The sequence below is a fragment of the Bemisia tabaci genome, chromosome 2, assembly GCF_918797505.1.
Source record: "Bemisia tabaci chromosome 2, PGI_BMITA_v3".
In the NCBI taxonomy this organism is placed as follows: domain Eukaryota; kingdom Metazoa; phylum Arthropoda; class Insecta; order Hemiptera; family Aleyrodidae; genus Bemisia; species Bemisia tabaci.
This window is the reverse complement of record NC_092794.1, coordinates 5,447,940-5,463,643: the sequence shown is the minus strand read 5'-3', so window position 1 is coordinate 5,463,643 and position 15,704 is coordinate 5,447,940. Positions and strand designations below refer to the sequence as shown.

Below are 15,704 nucleotides of genomic sequence, written 5' to 3'. Positions count from 1 at the left end.
ACAAAAGGCATACCTAAAGTTTTGATCCAACATGCATTGCACTAATTCTTTTAAGCATCTCTCATGATTTTTATCGGTATAATAATATTGCTGGCGGTTTCAATAAAGGTTTTCCGGCTCAATGAGCGACAATATACTTCATGAATGTTCGAAAAGTAGAGGCCCCTGCATGGCAGTTCATGATACAAATATTTTAACTCTGACGTGAGCAATGAAGTATCGAGTGAAACTGAAGGCGTTTCCGACTGGTGACGAAAGTTGGAATTGGCTCACCACAACGCGTGCCGCGTAAAGGAATCAAATAAACCCGCATTCCTCGTTAATTCTTTGAAAATGAGTCAGGATCGACCAAGATACATACATTAGAAGAGGAATTGCAACTATACATGCAATTTGAATAAAGGCTAGATGCGTTCTTTAAATTTTTCGGTCTGTTTAAATGTAAGTGTTAATTGAATAAAGTGTTTTTATGTGATCCCATTACAACCTCCCTCAGCGTGTGCATAACATTCATTTACATACATAAATGAATTGATTTTTTTTTATTGTTGAAAGAATTATTCATCAATTGAGGAAGGAAATTATGAATTATGAATTAGGAATTGAGGAGGAATTATTCAACCTTTCGGATTCTTTAATTAAATTAGTATACTAAGAAGACTTTTTCTTTCCGAGTTTTTAACTGGTTGATGATTACTTATTCACACAGAGAATAAGTGAATCAACCAATTAAAAAATCTCCGTGTTAAAATTTTCAGCTTTATGATGATATGCAACGCACGTTGGCAACATCGTCAACTTTCTGTCGAAACAGCTCCTGCGTCGACCGCAATCAGTTTGCAATTGAAATGTGGATAAAAAAAGAAGTTTTCACACTATCCTGATAAATATGACCGATAAAGTAAACCGAGAAGTGATCTTTAATTATTTGGAATATCGGGTCAGTTTACCTCCTTTTTGGAAAACTGAACAAAAGATAAAAATAAAAACCCTCAAGAAATGAAAATTAAATCAAAATAAGGATCCTTACTTTTTCGGAGCTCAGTCCGGTTTTTGTATTCCTCCAGTTCGTCAGGCTTTGCACCGGGTGGATTATCCGGATTCTCAGCTAAGTCTGAAAAAATAAAAGAGGTTAATGGACCTTTCTTACCGCAATTAAGAATTTGCAGGTGTCTGAAATTTGAGGAATTTCATGTTGAAGGGGAAACTACTGAGTAAACTGAACACGAGGATACAATTGGTTCACTGATCGAGCAATTGTTGAAGAAGATGCGCATGTGACGAAAATATCTAATTTGCTTAAAATACATGCGATTTAATGGGAAATGCCGCCAGATGACGTCACAAGGCGGTGCATTTTCTCACTTTTAAATGAACTTTTAGACTATTTCCCATTACAGAAAAAAATTATAAAAAATACTGCGACATCAGCTCTTCAGGCACTCTCAGATGAAGCAACACAAAATTTGAGTGCAAATTCTCCATTTCGCAAATGAAATAAAACTTCAACTACATATTTACACATCTTTGTATAGGAGAGGTGAGACGATTTGAGCCCTCAGTTTGGGAAAGACCCGCGGGTTGGTTGGTTTACGGGAGCCAGGTGCGTATGGCTGGAGCAAAGCGCAAAGTATCGGCTTTCGAGCTGTGCGCGGTTCATTGCACGTGTAATGGGGAGGTAACTCAACACTGGAAGTGAACGCAGACTACATGACCCGGGCACCACGGCTCCGGCTTGAGATCTCAAAGCGATGCTCCCCTCTCACCAGAGTTGCTAAGTCGATTTTCAGCTTACTTACAAAAATCATTGGCAAGCATTCATGGACAAACCAATGCATAATCAATAATAAAGGGTGCAAAATGCAAATAAAAAGCTGAGTTAAAGACAATGGAGAGTTTGCACGAAAAAAATTGTATGGTTTCATTTGAGAGTGCTTAATGAGCTAAGTTCGCAATATTTTTCAAAAAAAAATTCTGATATGGGAAATCGTAGAAAAATAGATTTAAAAGTGAGACAGTTTGCCGCCTTGTAAGATCACCTGGCAGCATTTCTCATTTAAACACATATATTTTGGCATATTTTGATATTTCGTCATATTTCCTCAAATAATTGTTCGATTAAATGACAAGGATATTCTTGTACTCTCGTGCCCAGTTCTCCTAGACGTTTCATCTTAAGCATGAAATTCGCCGAATTTCAGACACCTGCAAATTCTCCATTTACTTCAAATTGATCTTTGCAGAGCGCGGAAAAGTGAGTTCCCTTCACTAAAAACCCGTTTTAGTAGAGAATTTCACCTCCCTTGACTAAACAGGTGAGTAAATTGTAGGCGTTAAGTTTACTTTGCGGTTTTCGAAAATCACGATCCCTACCCAAGAAGGGATGGCTTTCCAAAAAACTAGTTAACGCTATCACAGCCACCCGCATGAGTGTCGGTACAAAACTGATTTTTTTCACGTAAAGCGGCGTTGAGTATGTAAGTACTCAGAAAAATTGGCTAGGGACCACCAACAAAATATACTGTAAGAAATTTAATCACGGCCTTAGGCCCTACGAGCTGATTATCGAAATTGGTAGACAAAGTGATAGGCTGATAATGCAGAGAGAAAATTGAGCATTCCTATTGGTGGCAGCGGGTGGTTGTGATAAGCAAAGAATGTAGGTAATAGACTACCAACAGCAACCTCCGAGAGACCCTTGTCCATCTGCCCTACCCTTAGTCTGTAACAATCACCCGTTTCAACCAACAGGATCGCTCCATTTTCGTTTTGTCTTCCTCGTCTATAGCTTTGTTTATCAATGTTAAAAATCAGCTTGAGGTACTGAAAATTCCATCTCAGAATATGATCCTTGTGCATTGAATAGGGCACGGAAAAGCAGAGGTAGGAGTTAAGTCCCAGCTTGTACATTTCCAATCAACTGTGGTAGTACCCCCAATAAATAAGGTTACCAGCCCAACTTTAATTACGGTGCTACCAAAATTTATTGAAAATGTCTATACCATCAACGAATTGGGGCAGTGCCACAATTTTAGGGGATAACCGCTGACACCTTTTTTCCGTAGGTCTTCAAAACGCATGCTTTTAGACACCTTCCCGGAGGAAAAGGATTGCATTCCTATTTTCTCCTTAAAGGTGTAGAGACACATGCACTTTAAGGCTTTGTCTCCACGGGACGTTTTCATGGGATTAGTCCCAAGTTCGAATCGCAGGAATGAAACTTCTGGGATTTTTCCCAGTTACCGTCTCCACGGGACGGGGCTCATACAGCCCTGCGACTAGTTTGCGCGGGAAGATAAATTAGTTAAAGTCGAGTATTTAACCGGGATTAAAATAATAATTGCACTCAAATGACAATTAGACACATTATTTTAACTAAACAAACATGAACAATGTAGTAATGAACAAAATATCGCACAATTCGTTTTCACTTCTTCTTCTTCTCTCAGTGGGTCCTAGGGATACAAGTACCATACTTGGTACTGGGAAAAATATTGATTAACTCAATATTTTTCCCAACTTCGTAAGTGGGATTTTTCCCTGGGACAAATCTCGTGAAACGGCTCGTGGAGACAAGGCCTAAGAATGGGAATTCCATTTCCGTAGATTCTTATGGCTACTCCATCATATATTACCCCCGGTGCATTTTGCAACTCTCATCGATGGAAACAATTGAGACGTGGCAGCACCGCTCTCGCCCGAATAGCGTCGGCGAACGAGGAAGAGGAAGAGAAGGCGCCAGGGACATGCTCCCCGCTCGTGGCTACGCGGTCTTCTTCCGAAACATTTTCATTCCGCTCCCGATTTTCGAATCCCTGTCGAACAAGGCTTTTTTTGTGCTCCCTCCCGGCGAAGTGGGGTAGGCAAACCAATAAACGCCATTGTTCCGCGGTCGTGTTAATCAGAGTGAACGTATGTATTCTGTTTCCGATGTCTAGAGCTTGCGCTATTGTGAATCTAGGTTTCCATGCAACATCCTTCTCTAGTGTCTAGGATAGTTCCTTTTCCGGAGGCATGAGCGATTTGACCCGTTTCACTCATCGAATTTGTCGATCCGCACAGTGCAAACTGTTCCGTAGCACGACTAAACGCAAAATTTACACGTAAGAAAAATTGGACTGAGTTAAGCAGAAAGGAACCAACCCACATGTTGGAAAAAAATTGAGTTATGAGTTGTTTTGAACTCAACCACTGCTCTGCTATCTATCGCCAAAAATTCAAAGTTTTTGTTGGATCAAATTTTGCAGAAATCGAACTTGAAGTTTATCTTTTACATTGAGTCTTATGCAGGAGCCAAACTTTAAACCTCTTTTTCTCGGTTCGATCCCGATGTGGATTGGTTCCTTTCTGTTTAACTCCGTTCAATTACGGTTTACCCTCGAACACTTTTCCTCTTCACATCAGTGGATTTTCGTCGAATTACACGATGGCCATCTCGGAGCCGGGCTCCGTCTTCAGGTGTATAACACACTCGCAAAAAGTTCCGTTTAAAAATTATTTATCTATCCTGTCAGGATCTTAAGAATAAGAGTTCATTCTTTCATTTTATACTACTAAATACGCAATACTATTTTCTTCAAAGATATGTAGAAAAACATGCACTTTAAGACATGGAGATTTCCATTCCTCAGTGATTCTATAGTGGCTGCTTCCTGATATTTTACTCTCGGTACATTTCATTACGTTCGTATTATTACGTTGTCTTGCGTAAAATCTGACGTAAGTAAATTCGTTATAGGTAAAGGTGAAGATAGGTACAATAGATATTAAGTGCACGAATTGTTGGGTAATTTGAACTCGACGCTCGAGGAAACTAAAAATATACCTACGGCGTGGGTGTGCTATTTTGCATAGTTGCGCAAATGAAGGCGCTTTATCTTTGAGTGCTCTTCGGCGAGGGATATTTGGACTGTATTTTGCAATTTGGAACTATAAAGTCTGTCTCTTCTGGAAAAACACTTATAAGCATTGGGAAACTAATGGTACATACGTTGTTTTTAAACCGGCCTAGAATTTATAATTCCAAATTGCAAAATGTAGTCCATTTAAGTTTGTGCATAATGATTTTTCCCCCTTTACTTATGATATGTAAAATGAATGATCCGAAGCAGTCTCTTGGACCTCTTTAGTCTCCCTTCAAAGAGCCTCCCCAAATTTCGCCCCTTTTTCGGTATTCGATTCGACGATCGAACCAAGGTTTAAGTGGAAGCTTATAATAACCGAAAACTTAGGTAAAAATTTCAAGACATGAACCGCTTTCGAGTTTAAGGGTGGGGGGTGGGGCAAGGGGGTAAAACTCCGGCCTTAATTTTCGCTATTTTCTTGTTGAATTGATGTGTCTACGGGGTTGTTATCGTTGTTTACAAATGTTATACACACCGGTTCCTGCGTATTTTTACACGCAAAATCGAGTTTTAATGTTGACGAGTCGATATATCGATCGATTATATCGAATTCTAAAGATTCTTTACGGAAAACCAACGATTTTTTGAGATTGAAATCGTTCATTTTTGATTCATGGATGACTAAATGCACTTATTATGACTGTAGTACATCGACACCTACGTATTTTTTCTTGTAGAATCGATTTTTAACGTTAACGAGTCGATATATCAATCGCTTTTATCGAATTTCTGCGATTTCTTAGGAAAATCAATGTTATATTGGTATTGAGATTGGTTATTCTCCATCCGAGAACAACCAAATTTTGAGTTTGAATACATTTCCGGTCGGGTCGATTTCCAGTTGAGTCAAGTTTTCGGTTGGGGCACATTTCCGGTCGAGTAGAAATTAAGATTTTCGATTTCCGGTCAAGTGAAATTTCGGGTGGATAACGAATCCCGTTGATTGTGGTTTCCGGTCGGTCAGATTTCCGATCGAATCAAATTTTCAGTCGAGTTAAATTTTCGACAGGGACACGTTAAGCTCGTTAGCAAGATTTTTGGCACTAAGAATCGACACTTCATCAGGAGATACGCATTTTTGCAATTAGTGCAGTGTTTTAAACTTGTTGGTGAATTTGGATCATTTAAGACTGAAAAAAGGGTTTCACCCTTAAAATTCCTTATCAAATAAGATTTAGTTGATCATCTATGCTCCATCCATCCATGCTTTACGCTTTCCTAATGGACCGGTGGACAAAGTACCTTTTCTTCAATTTTGATCATTCACAGTTATTCAAACAAAGCTCATTTCATCAGTGTGAAACCTTTTAAATTCACAACCGCTTTTGAGTAAGTTGCGATCTTGTAAACGGCGACTCTTTGAGTTTCGCCTCAGAATACGATGACCGAACCAAGGGACTTAAAATACACAATCTGATCCAGCCGCCTGAGCCGTACGATCGATTCTCTCTTCTTTGAAATAAGACGTAGAGACCAAAAACAATCTAATTATTTTTTCAAAATAATATTCCACGGCATTTTCCGAATTGAGGCTCGATTTCAAGTCCCAAATTACGACTTTTTCGGTCAACATTAATCTACAAGGCCACTCATGATGGATACAAAGGAGCGCCTTCAAATCATTCCATAAACTTAATGCAACATTCTGATACCACAATTCGTGCGTCACGGCAGTCATTTTGCATACCCGGCCATTTGAAGGCGAATCATTGACTTCCGCAAACGGGGTACGAATAACAGCAATGTCATTCAATATTCTTAGGGCATCAAAGTGGCCAAACCCGGGGGTCAGCCCCCTGGCCCCTAAGGAGCCAAACCCAGGGGTCAGCCCCCTGAACCCTAAGGAGCCAAACACGGGGGTCAGCCCCCTGAACCCTAGAGAGCAAAACCCGGGGGTCAGCCCCCTGAACCCAAGAGAGCGAAACCCGGGGGTCAGCCCCTGAACCCTAAGGAGCCAGACCCGGGGGCAGCCCCCTGAACCCTAAGGAGCCAAACCCGGGGGCAGCCCCCTGAACCCTAAGGAGCGAAACCTGGGGGTCAGCCCCCGAAACCCTAAGGAGCCAAACCCGGGGGTCAGCCCCCTGGCCCCTAAGGAGTCAAACCCAGGGGTCAGCCCCTGAACCCTAAGGAGCCAAACCCGGGGGTCAGCCCCCTGAACCCTAGAGAGCAAAACCCGGGGGTCAGCCCCCTGAACCCAAGGAGCGAAACCCGGGGGTCAGCCCCCTGAACCCTAAGGAGCCAAACCCGGGGGCAGCCCCCTGAACCCTAAGGAGCCAAACCCGGGGGCAGCCCCCTGAACCCTATGGAGCGAAACCTGGGGGTCAGCCCCGAAACCCTAAGGAGCCAAACCCGGGGGTCAGCCCCCTGGCCCCTAAGGAGTCAAACCCAGGGGTCAGCCCGCTGAACCCTAAGGAGCCAAACCCGGGGGTCAGCCCCCTAAACCCAAGAGAGCCAAACCCGGGGGGCAGCCCCCTGAACCCTAAGGAGCGAAACCTGGAGGTCAGCCCCCTGAACCCTAGAGACCCAAACTCGGAGGTCAGCCCCCTGAACCCTAAGGAGCCAAACCCGGGGGTAAGCCCCCTGGCCCCTAAGGAGCCGCACCCGGGGGTCAGCCCCCTGAACCCTAAGGAGCCAAACCCGGGGGTCCGCCCTCAAAACCCTAAGGAGCCAAACCCGGTGGTCAGCCCCCTGAACCCTATGGAGCCAAACCCGGGGGTAAGCCCCCTGGCCCCTAAGGAGCCGCACCCGGGGGTCAGCCCCCTGAACCCTAAAGAGCCAAACCCGGGTGTCAGCCCCATGAACCCAGAGAGCCAAACCCGGGAATCAGCCCCCTGAACCCTAAGGAGCCATACCCGGGGGCAGCCCCCTGAACCCTAAGGAGCCAAACCCGGGGGCAGCCCCCTGAACCCTAAGGAGCGAAACCTGGGGGTCAGCCCCCGAAACCCTAAGGAGCCAAACCCGGGGGTCAGCCCCCTGGCCCCTAAGGAGTCAAACCCAGGGGTCAGCCCCCTGAACCCTAAGGAGCCAAACCCGGGGGTCAGCCCCCTGAACCCAAGAGAGCCAAACCCGGGGGTCAGCCCCCTGAACCTAAGGAGTTAAACCCGGGGTCAGCCCCCAGAACCCGAATGAGCCAAACCCGGGGTCAGCCCCCTGAACCCTAAGAGCCAAACCAGGGGTCAGCCCCCGAACCCTAAGGAGCCAAACCCGGGGGTCAGCCCCCTGGCCCCTAAGGAGCCAAACCCAGGGGTCAGCCCCCTGAACCCTAAGGAGCCAAACCCGGGGTCAGCCCCCTGAACCCTAAGGAGCCAAACCCGGGGGTCAGCCCCCTGAACCCTAAGGAGCAAACCCGGGGTCAGCCCCTGAACCCTAAGGAGCCAAACCGGGGGTCAGCCCCCTGAACCCTAAGGAGCCAAACCAGGGGGTTAGCCCCTGAACCCTAAGGAGCCAAACCCGGGGGTCATTTCCTGAACCCTAGAGAGCCTTATTCCGGGGGTCAGCCCCCTGAACCCTAAGGAGCCAAACCCGGGGGTCAGCCCCCTGGCCCCTAAGGAGCCAAGGCCGGGGATTAGCCCCTTGGACCCCAAGGACCCAAAGCCGGGGGTCAGTACCCATGCACCTAAGGAGCCAAAGCCGGGGGCCGCCCCCGTGGCCCCAGTGAAGCCAAAACCGGGGGCCGCCCACCTGGCACCTGGAAATCTGATAGACCGGAATCCACAATCAACGGGAATCGTTATCCGCCCAAAATATTACATGACCGGAAATCGAAAATTTTAATTTCCTCTTTCTCGGAATTCTGCTCAAATCGAAAACTTGACTCAACTGAAAGTTGAACCGACCGGGAATGTGTTCAAATCCAAATGTTTGTTGTTCTCGGATGGAGAATATAACCAATTTCAATACGAATGTATCATTGAGTTTCCTAAAAAATCGCAGAAATTCGATTAAAGCGATTGATATATCGACTCGTTAACGTTAAAAATCGATTCTACAAGAAAAAATACGTAGGTATCGATGTACTACAGTCATAATAAGTGCATTTAGTCATCCATGAATCAAAAATGAACAATTTCAATCTCAAAAAATCGTTGGTTTTCCGTAAAGAATCTTTAGAATTCGATATAATCGATCGATATATCGACTCGTTGACACATCAATTCAACAAGAAAATAGCGAAAATTAAGGCCGGAGTTTTACCCCCTTGCCCCACCCCCCCACCCCTAAACTCGAAAGTGGTTCATGTCTTGAAATTTTTACATGAGTTTTCGATTATTATAAGCTTCCACTTAAATCTTGGTTCAATGGTCAAATCGAATACCGAAAAAGGGGCAAAAGTCAGCCCTTATTTTGGGAGGCTCTTTCATTGCTTTTTCGTCGAAAATAAGTGACGCAGAAACGGATCGCCGAATACTCCCAGTAATATTTCATTGAGACGTACATGTGCTGTTCTTCGTCACAGTGGCCTAGAAGTAAAAACAAATGCGACAAAAATGTACCCAAAAACGGTTTGCAGGGAGTGAGTCTATGGTACGTGTGGAGTGTGGACTTAAAATCGCAGAAAATCAAAATTTTGGCTGATCCTAATTTCTAGATACCGCAATTTGAAATTTTCATAGTGACTGCAAGTTTTCTACAGATTTTGATTAGCTTTTTTTATTTATTTGTCCACGGAATGTGTGTTGATCGGTTCACGTTTTTATTCTTCGTTCGATTCATTTTGATCGAACACACACCCTTTCGTTACATACAGACTTCCTATCATTCTCTTTTTTCAATCGAAGAATTCGCCTTCTGCTGCGTCTGCAGCAATTGTTGTTACGAATATGTTGTGCGTGCTGATTATAGCTATAAATACATACCAGACTCTCTGAAGGCGTTTTTTGCAGCGCCAGTAGCGCAGTCCGTCGGAGAATGGACAAAGTAGGGATTAATTGATTCGTTCAATCTCACTTCTGTTGTTCTCCAACAGGGTGCTCTACTTTCGCACATTAAACGCCTTCGAAAAGTCAAGTATGTATTGATCTGAGATCAGCACGCACAACATATTCGTAACAACAATTGCTGCGGACGCAGCTGAAGGCGAATTGAAAACAACCGTATTTAACACGTTGGAAACCTTGATCTCACGTTGATCTCTTTAATTAATATTGTTACCAATAGAGAGTTGTATTTTATGGTTTTATGATGGGGGATTTTGGAAGCAAATTTCAACATAAACCAAAACATGAGATATGATTGATGGTGCGCAGCCTGTGACAAGTAATACAACAATAAAACAAATTACACAGGGGGTAAGAAGGCTAATTTTCACGTAAATATCACCGAAACGTTTCGACTGAAACGTCAGCCTTCCTCAGTTGGATAAAACAATAAAAAATTGTAAAAATCTAAAAAAGTAGTACTTGGCTGTACCTTTCAAATCGAGAACAATACTGTTATGCGATTTTTTCCGGGGAACAACAGAAGTGAGATTGAATGAATCAATGAATCCCTACTCTGTCCATTCTCCGACGGACTGCGCTACTGGCGCTGCAAAAAACGCCTTCAGAGAGTCTAGTAGGTAATTTTAGCTATAATCAGCACGCACAACATATTCGTAACAACAATTGCTGCAGACGCAGCAGAAGGCGAATTCTTCGGTTGAAAAAACGAGAATGATAGGAAGTCTGCATGTAACGGAAGGGTGTGTGTTCGATCGAAATGAATCGAACGAAGAATAAAAACGTGAACCGATCAACACACATTCCATGGACAAATAAATAAAAAAAGCTAATCAAAATCAGTAGAAAACTTGCAGTCACTATGAAAATTTCAAATTGCGGTATCTAGAAATTAGGATCAGCCAAGATTTCGATTTTCTGCGATTTTAAGTCCACGCGCACTATAGACTCACCCCCTGCAAACCGTTTTTGGATACATTTTTGTCGCATTTTTTTTTTTGCTTCAACGCCACTGTGTCGTATTGGCAATTTAGATTACCAACCAAGAGTTGGAGTTAAAGTGATACTTAATACGGAGATTCATCCAAGCTTTGTTGCGTAGGGCACGTGCCGTCCTCAACTTGAAGCTTTACATTTGGCCTCACGCGTTTTTAGTGCAACACTGTCATTTTAGTGATTTCCACAGAGATAATTTCACTCCGTCCAGCTTTAAAGCTCAGCCATTATTAATTTTATTTTTTCGAATCGTGAACCGAACAGCGAACAAGCTCCAGATCAAAATTTTTCTGACAAGTTTTCAACTTGTTCTACGTGAAATCTCTTTAATCAAATTTTTAAATTAGGTTCGTATATAGAGATATATTGATTTTTTGACAGTCTCTACTTTAAAAAGAGGGGTCCCGATCCGGTCCTCTCTGAATTTTTTACGAGCTGGTCATATACCTATAGGATGAGATAATATGGATTCGAATTAAATACTAGTGAATAGCATGTAATTAAAACGACCGCCCTCAGAAAAAATCAAGGAAACAGAAGAAATCGAGAATATAAGAAATAACAGAAAAAAATCTGCCTGTTGTTGTTGGAGGTTTTGTTGTCGTTGTTGATGGCAAAGCTGTTGTTGTTTCATCCTCAGTTAGGTATTTTTTTCGCCTTTTCTTCTTCTGTTGCCTGCGTTTGGCCTTGGCAGCTGCAATTAGAGAATTTTTAGGAATTAAAGAAGTATATGCACACACCTTATTTTAATAAGTTTAGTCATTATTAGTTGTGATTAGTGATGGACAAAATGATGTAGGTTTCCTCCGGAACGAACTTAACCTCAAGAAAAGCTCTCAAAGTTGACAGAGGCGGATTGAGAGTGGCGCATAAAGAGCCGCTGCACCAGGCGCCATGACAAAAAGAGCGTTAAAATAAGAGGAAAGAAAATGGATGAGGGAAAAGAGAGAAAAAACAGAATGAAGAGGGGCGATAACAGTGGCTTGGCGTGCTTTGCGATATATCGATTGATCTGCCATTTGAACCTATGGAATAGGATCGATAGACTTAATTATCGATTCTTTACCACATCTTCAAATGGGGAAATATTGGGAATCAATCATTCACTCCTCGCCATTGGACGATAAGTACAAAATCTATACAGGCGAGCACTAATAGCAGGCTATTCGATAATATATCCGCCCTGCACTTACTGCAGGATTTGACGAAACCAATGAGCGATTCGTGATTCTGTTAAAAGATGTCGTCGAAAAGATACTCGCCTTCAATTTAAGCGAATAGGCAAAAAACATACCAGAGAGCACGAATAGTTATCTATTCGAAAAATACACATTTATATCGCTCCATATAAGCTTTGATTAAACTGATATGCATATGATTTTTTAAATCTATTGGTAGGTCTTACCCATCTGGAGTTCGTCTTCAATATTGCCGCATAGGCAACAAACATACCGGGCATTGCGGATGGTTAGCTTTCCGAAAAAAACACATATTAATCTCGCTCTAAAAACTTGTTAAACCAATACAAGCGTAAACCGAAAATATAGTTTTTTAATATTTTTTTTTTCGCAGCATTTATTTCCTATCCAATTACAAGGTGGGATACAAGGTCAGCAGTGACCGAAAATTTTGAGGTCCTATGCGGTCAAACTGAAGGTTTCCGAGGCTGTCTGAGGTAGCGCGTGACACATCATAAGCTTTTTAAAGTTTGATACTCTTGATAATTTGGATGAGCTGATGCATATCATAATGAGTTGACCTTAAACCATAATTATATTTTTTCAAGTTCACTGAGAATTACCTGCTCCTACCATCGGAAATCGACGGAACGAGGGTATATCGATGAGTTCTTGGCTGGATTGTAACGATTTGTCTTTAACTTTCACATGAATTCTCACTTGTGCGTAATCTTTGACTCCTGGCACAGCACAAACGTACATCTTTGAATCATTTTCATTAACGTTGGCGAGCACTATGAATCCCGTATCTGAGATCATGTCATGGTCAGTTAACTCTAAAATTGCGTGAAAGAGAAGAAAGACAATTAGAAACTTACTCTCTAAGATATATAGGTGAATAAACACACACGCATGCTATTGTTTTACGTTAAGAATTTCGGAAGGGTCGATAAAAATTTCACCAAGAGGAGACAGTAAATAGCCAAAAAAGAGAAACAAATTATCAGTCAACGCTTCACTTAAAAAAAAGTCAGGAGTGACGAGGTAACTCTAGATGGTGCTACAAACCAAAGGAATTTGTGTAATACAACGACTAGATTATAATGCACGAGACTATACCATCATAGCACCAACTATAATTGTCGGTGTAATGCAGTATGTCGGTTGCTTTACAGTACGAAATGAGTTGCCAGAGCGAGAATCCGCTTAAAAATTCTGCCGTGCTAAGGAAAAACGCCATATGAACCTTTAAACGTCGCTAAATTTCCTTTGATAAAATATGGTCTTTCAATCAAATCTGTGAACATTATTCTTTGAAATTCTAAGATATAATTTTGTTCGCGATCAAATCTGAACTATCTAAATTTCAAAAGAAAATATTCATAACTCTCCTCAATAATAAACATTTCATCTGAGGTTTGGCAGGTCTCCAATGTTAATACGGCGTTTTTCCTCAGCACAGCTGAATTGGCATACTACCGCGCCAGGGAAAAACGCTGTGTAAACGTTTAGGCGTTGCCAAATTTCCTTTGATAAAACACGAAGTTTCTGGAAAACTTATAAATATTTTCGCTTTAGTTTCTTGGATAATTTTGTTCACAATTTCATCTAAAGATCCTGAAAATTTCGCGGAAAAATATTCATAACTCTCTTTGAAAATAAACATTTAAGTAAGGGAAATTTGGCAACTCTCGAATGTTCATACGGCGTTCTTCCTTAGCATAGAACACCAATATATCCTAGTAGAGCTGTATGCAGACTTTTTCACACATAGCAAAAATAATTATTTCAACAAAGTTGTTAGCTTCCTCTCACGCTTTGGTCAGCTTTTTCGGCTGTTTTGGTATTTTCTATCCCTTTTGGGAGGCATGAAACAATATTTATTAATTTTATTACTTAACACTGAAGAATACAGAAAGTATGTAATCCCTCTCAGGGACACATACATGTTCAAGTGGGTACATTACTACTGAATAATGATTGGCTCAATTTTCAACGTAGATATCGTTCTCCATCCTAAGAAAATAAAATAATTCATTTCGAGGCCATACATGAAGTAGGTTCATACCTGGAGTGATCACAGCTTCGTCTACAGCGTAAATTCGTGGTGTCGCGGCGTCATAATTGGGGCAGTGGAACGTCACAGTTGCTCCTGGGACAGTATTGAAATACTCATCCGATATCACATTTCTACCCTGAGATAATATAAAAAAAATATGTAGTATTCAAAATGTATTTAGAAAAGAAGAGTAAATCCGTTTTCAAATAGGGAAATTTACAAAGCCGCATCCAAAATGACTGTATTTTGTCAATACAGCATCAGTACAACTGTATTTTCTTGATACGGTTTTGTAGCTATGGACAGTTTAACTCGACAACTTTAACCGTTAATAATCACATCAGAAACTCTTTCATCTCTCTAAATTTGGCAACGCCTGAAGGCTCATACGGCGTTTTTTCTTAACACGGCAGCATAGTGAAGGCGAAGAGTGCTACTATATTTCCTTTCTTGAGCATGCGGTTTCCAGTCTCTGGCTTAGGAATATAGATCGCTGATCGCCTTCAATCTGACGGGCAGGCAAACCCACTTCCTACGCGCCAACTCCGAAAGAAGTCTCAACCCCAGAAATTGACCTAATAATATGTGTCTCGTTCTTACGTGAGTGCAATGGAGCAAAGGTTTCAGAGGTAATCGACTTAAACGTTAAGCGTTAACGTTAAATGTTAACTTAATTACATGCCAACTTTGCACCTTATGGGCAGGTTTCATGTTTATCTTCATTTTTTACACGTTAGAATTTTATCATTATTCCGTGAATTTCTTCTTCCTCAAACATGTGAAATAAGAATTGAAAATAAAACGATTTTTGGTAAAATACTGTATGTGCTAACCAATATATTGTGCCTGTATATTGTGCTCTTCCTTAGTGAAGCAATTTTTTGGAATGCCTACAATGGTGAAATGATATTTTTTAATTTAGCTGAATAGTTTCTGTTGGATGATTTTTACAGCCTTACGGACGTTCTTTTTAAGGGAATTGTCATCGTTATTAAACACATTTACAGTGCATTGTAAAAAAGTATAGGAAAGGATATCATCGCTCAAAGCAACTAAAATAGTTTTGTGACTAATTATTTTTTTTTCGTGCTTTGAAGCGGAAATTAAATCGTATTACAACAAAAACTGTCCCCACCTACGCCGAGGATAAGCAACAAAATATCCCAGTCATCAAAAGTCGAAAACGGCCAGTAAAAACGATGGCCAAAACCACACCAGTGGATTTCAATCTTATTTTAGGTTTCTATTAGGGTTCCAAAGAACTTGAGTTTTTCCGTTGAGCTCACGTTTACTTTTTTAAAAATTATTTTTTCACAAGACAAGTCTTTTTACTCTTCTCTGGATGAGTTTTCAACATCCCTAGGATGAGAAAATTCTCTGGATCATTTAATTACGCACAGTATTCTCATGCAATTGTATGAAAAATATCAATGGTTCATGCACTAACCGCTGCCAAAAAGATTGTGCCAAGATTGAAGAAAACCAAAGCCCTTAAATTCATGCTGCCAAACACATTTGAAACGGTTCAGTCTCAGGCAACATTCCGTTGCCGCTTCGTTTAGATTGAGTCTGATAACCACATTCATTAGCTGTTTGCTTATCGAAACTAGATTTTTTATCTGATGAGTAC

The 15,704-nt window shown here is 41.6% G+C and overlaps 1 protein-coding gene and 1 long non-coding RNA gene across 6 annotated transcripts in view; one reads left to right on the top strand and one right to left on the bottom strand.

Moving 5' to 3' along the window:
- Window positions 1-15,704, bottom strand: part of LOC109031838 (uncharacterized) — a 30,552-nt gene that overhangs the window by 5,033 nt on the left and 9,815 nt on the right. For 2 of the 5 annotated variants that reach the window (XM_072296598.1, XM_072296599.1), the window contains exons 3-6: window positions 14,084-14,210; window positions 12,639-12,851; window positions 11,415-11,531; window positions 1,031-1,114 (exon numbers count right to left, since the gene is read on the bottom strand). In XM_072296598.1, the coding sequence (XP_072152699.1) occupies window positions 1,031-1,114; window positions 11,415-11,531; window positions 12,639-12,851; window positions 14,084-14,210 (541 nt within the window). Of the gene's footprint in view, window positions 1-1,030; window positions 1,115-11,414; window positions 11,532-12,638; window positions 12,852-14,083; window positions 14,211-15,521; window positions 15,681-15,704 lie in introns of those variants that run through there. The other 3 variants (XM_072296600.1, XR_011899226.1, XR_011899227.1) reach the window with 3 other exon arrangements.
- On the top strand, window positions 1,031-2,935 carry LOC140223974 (uncharacterized). The gene is made up of 2 exons (XR_011899229.1): window positions 1,031-1,169; window positions 2,244-2,935. It is a non-coding gene; the product is annotated as an uncharacterized lncRNA (long non-coding RNA).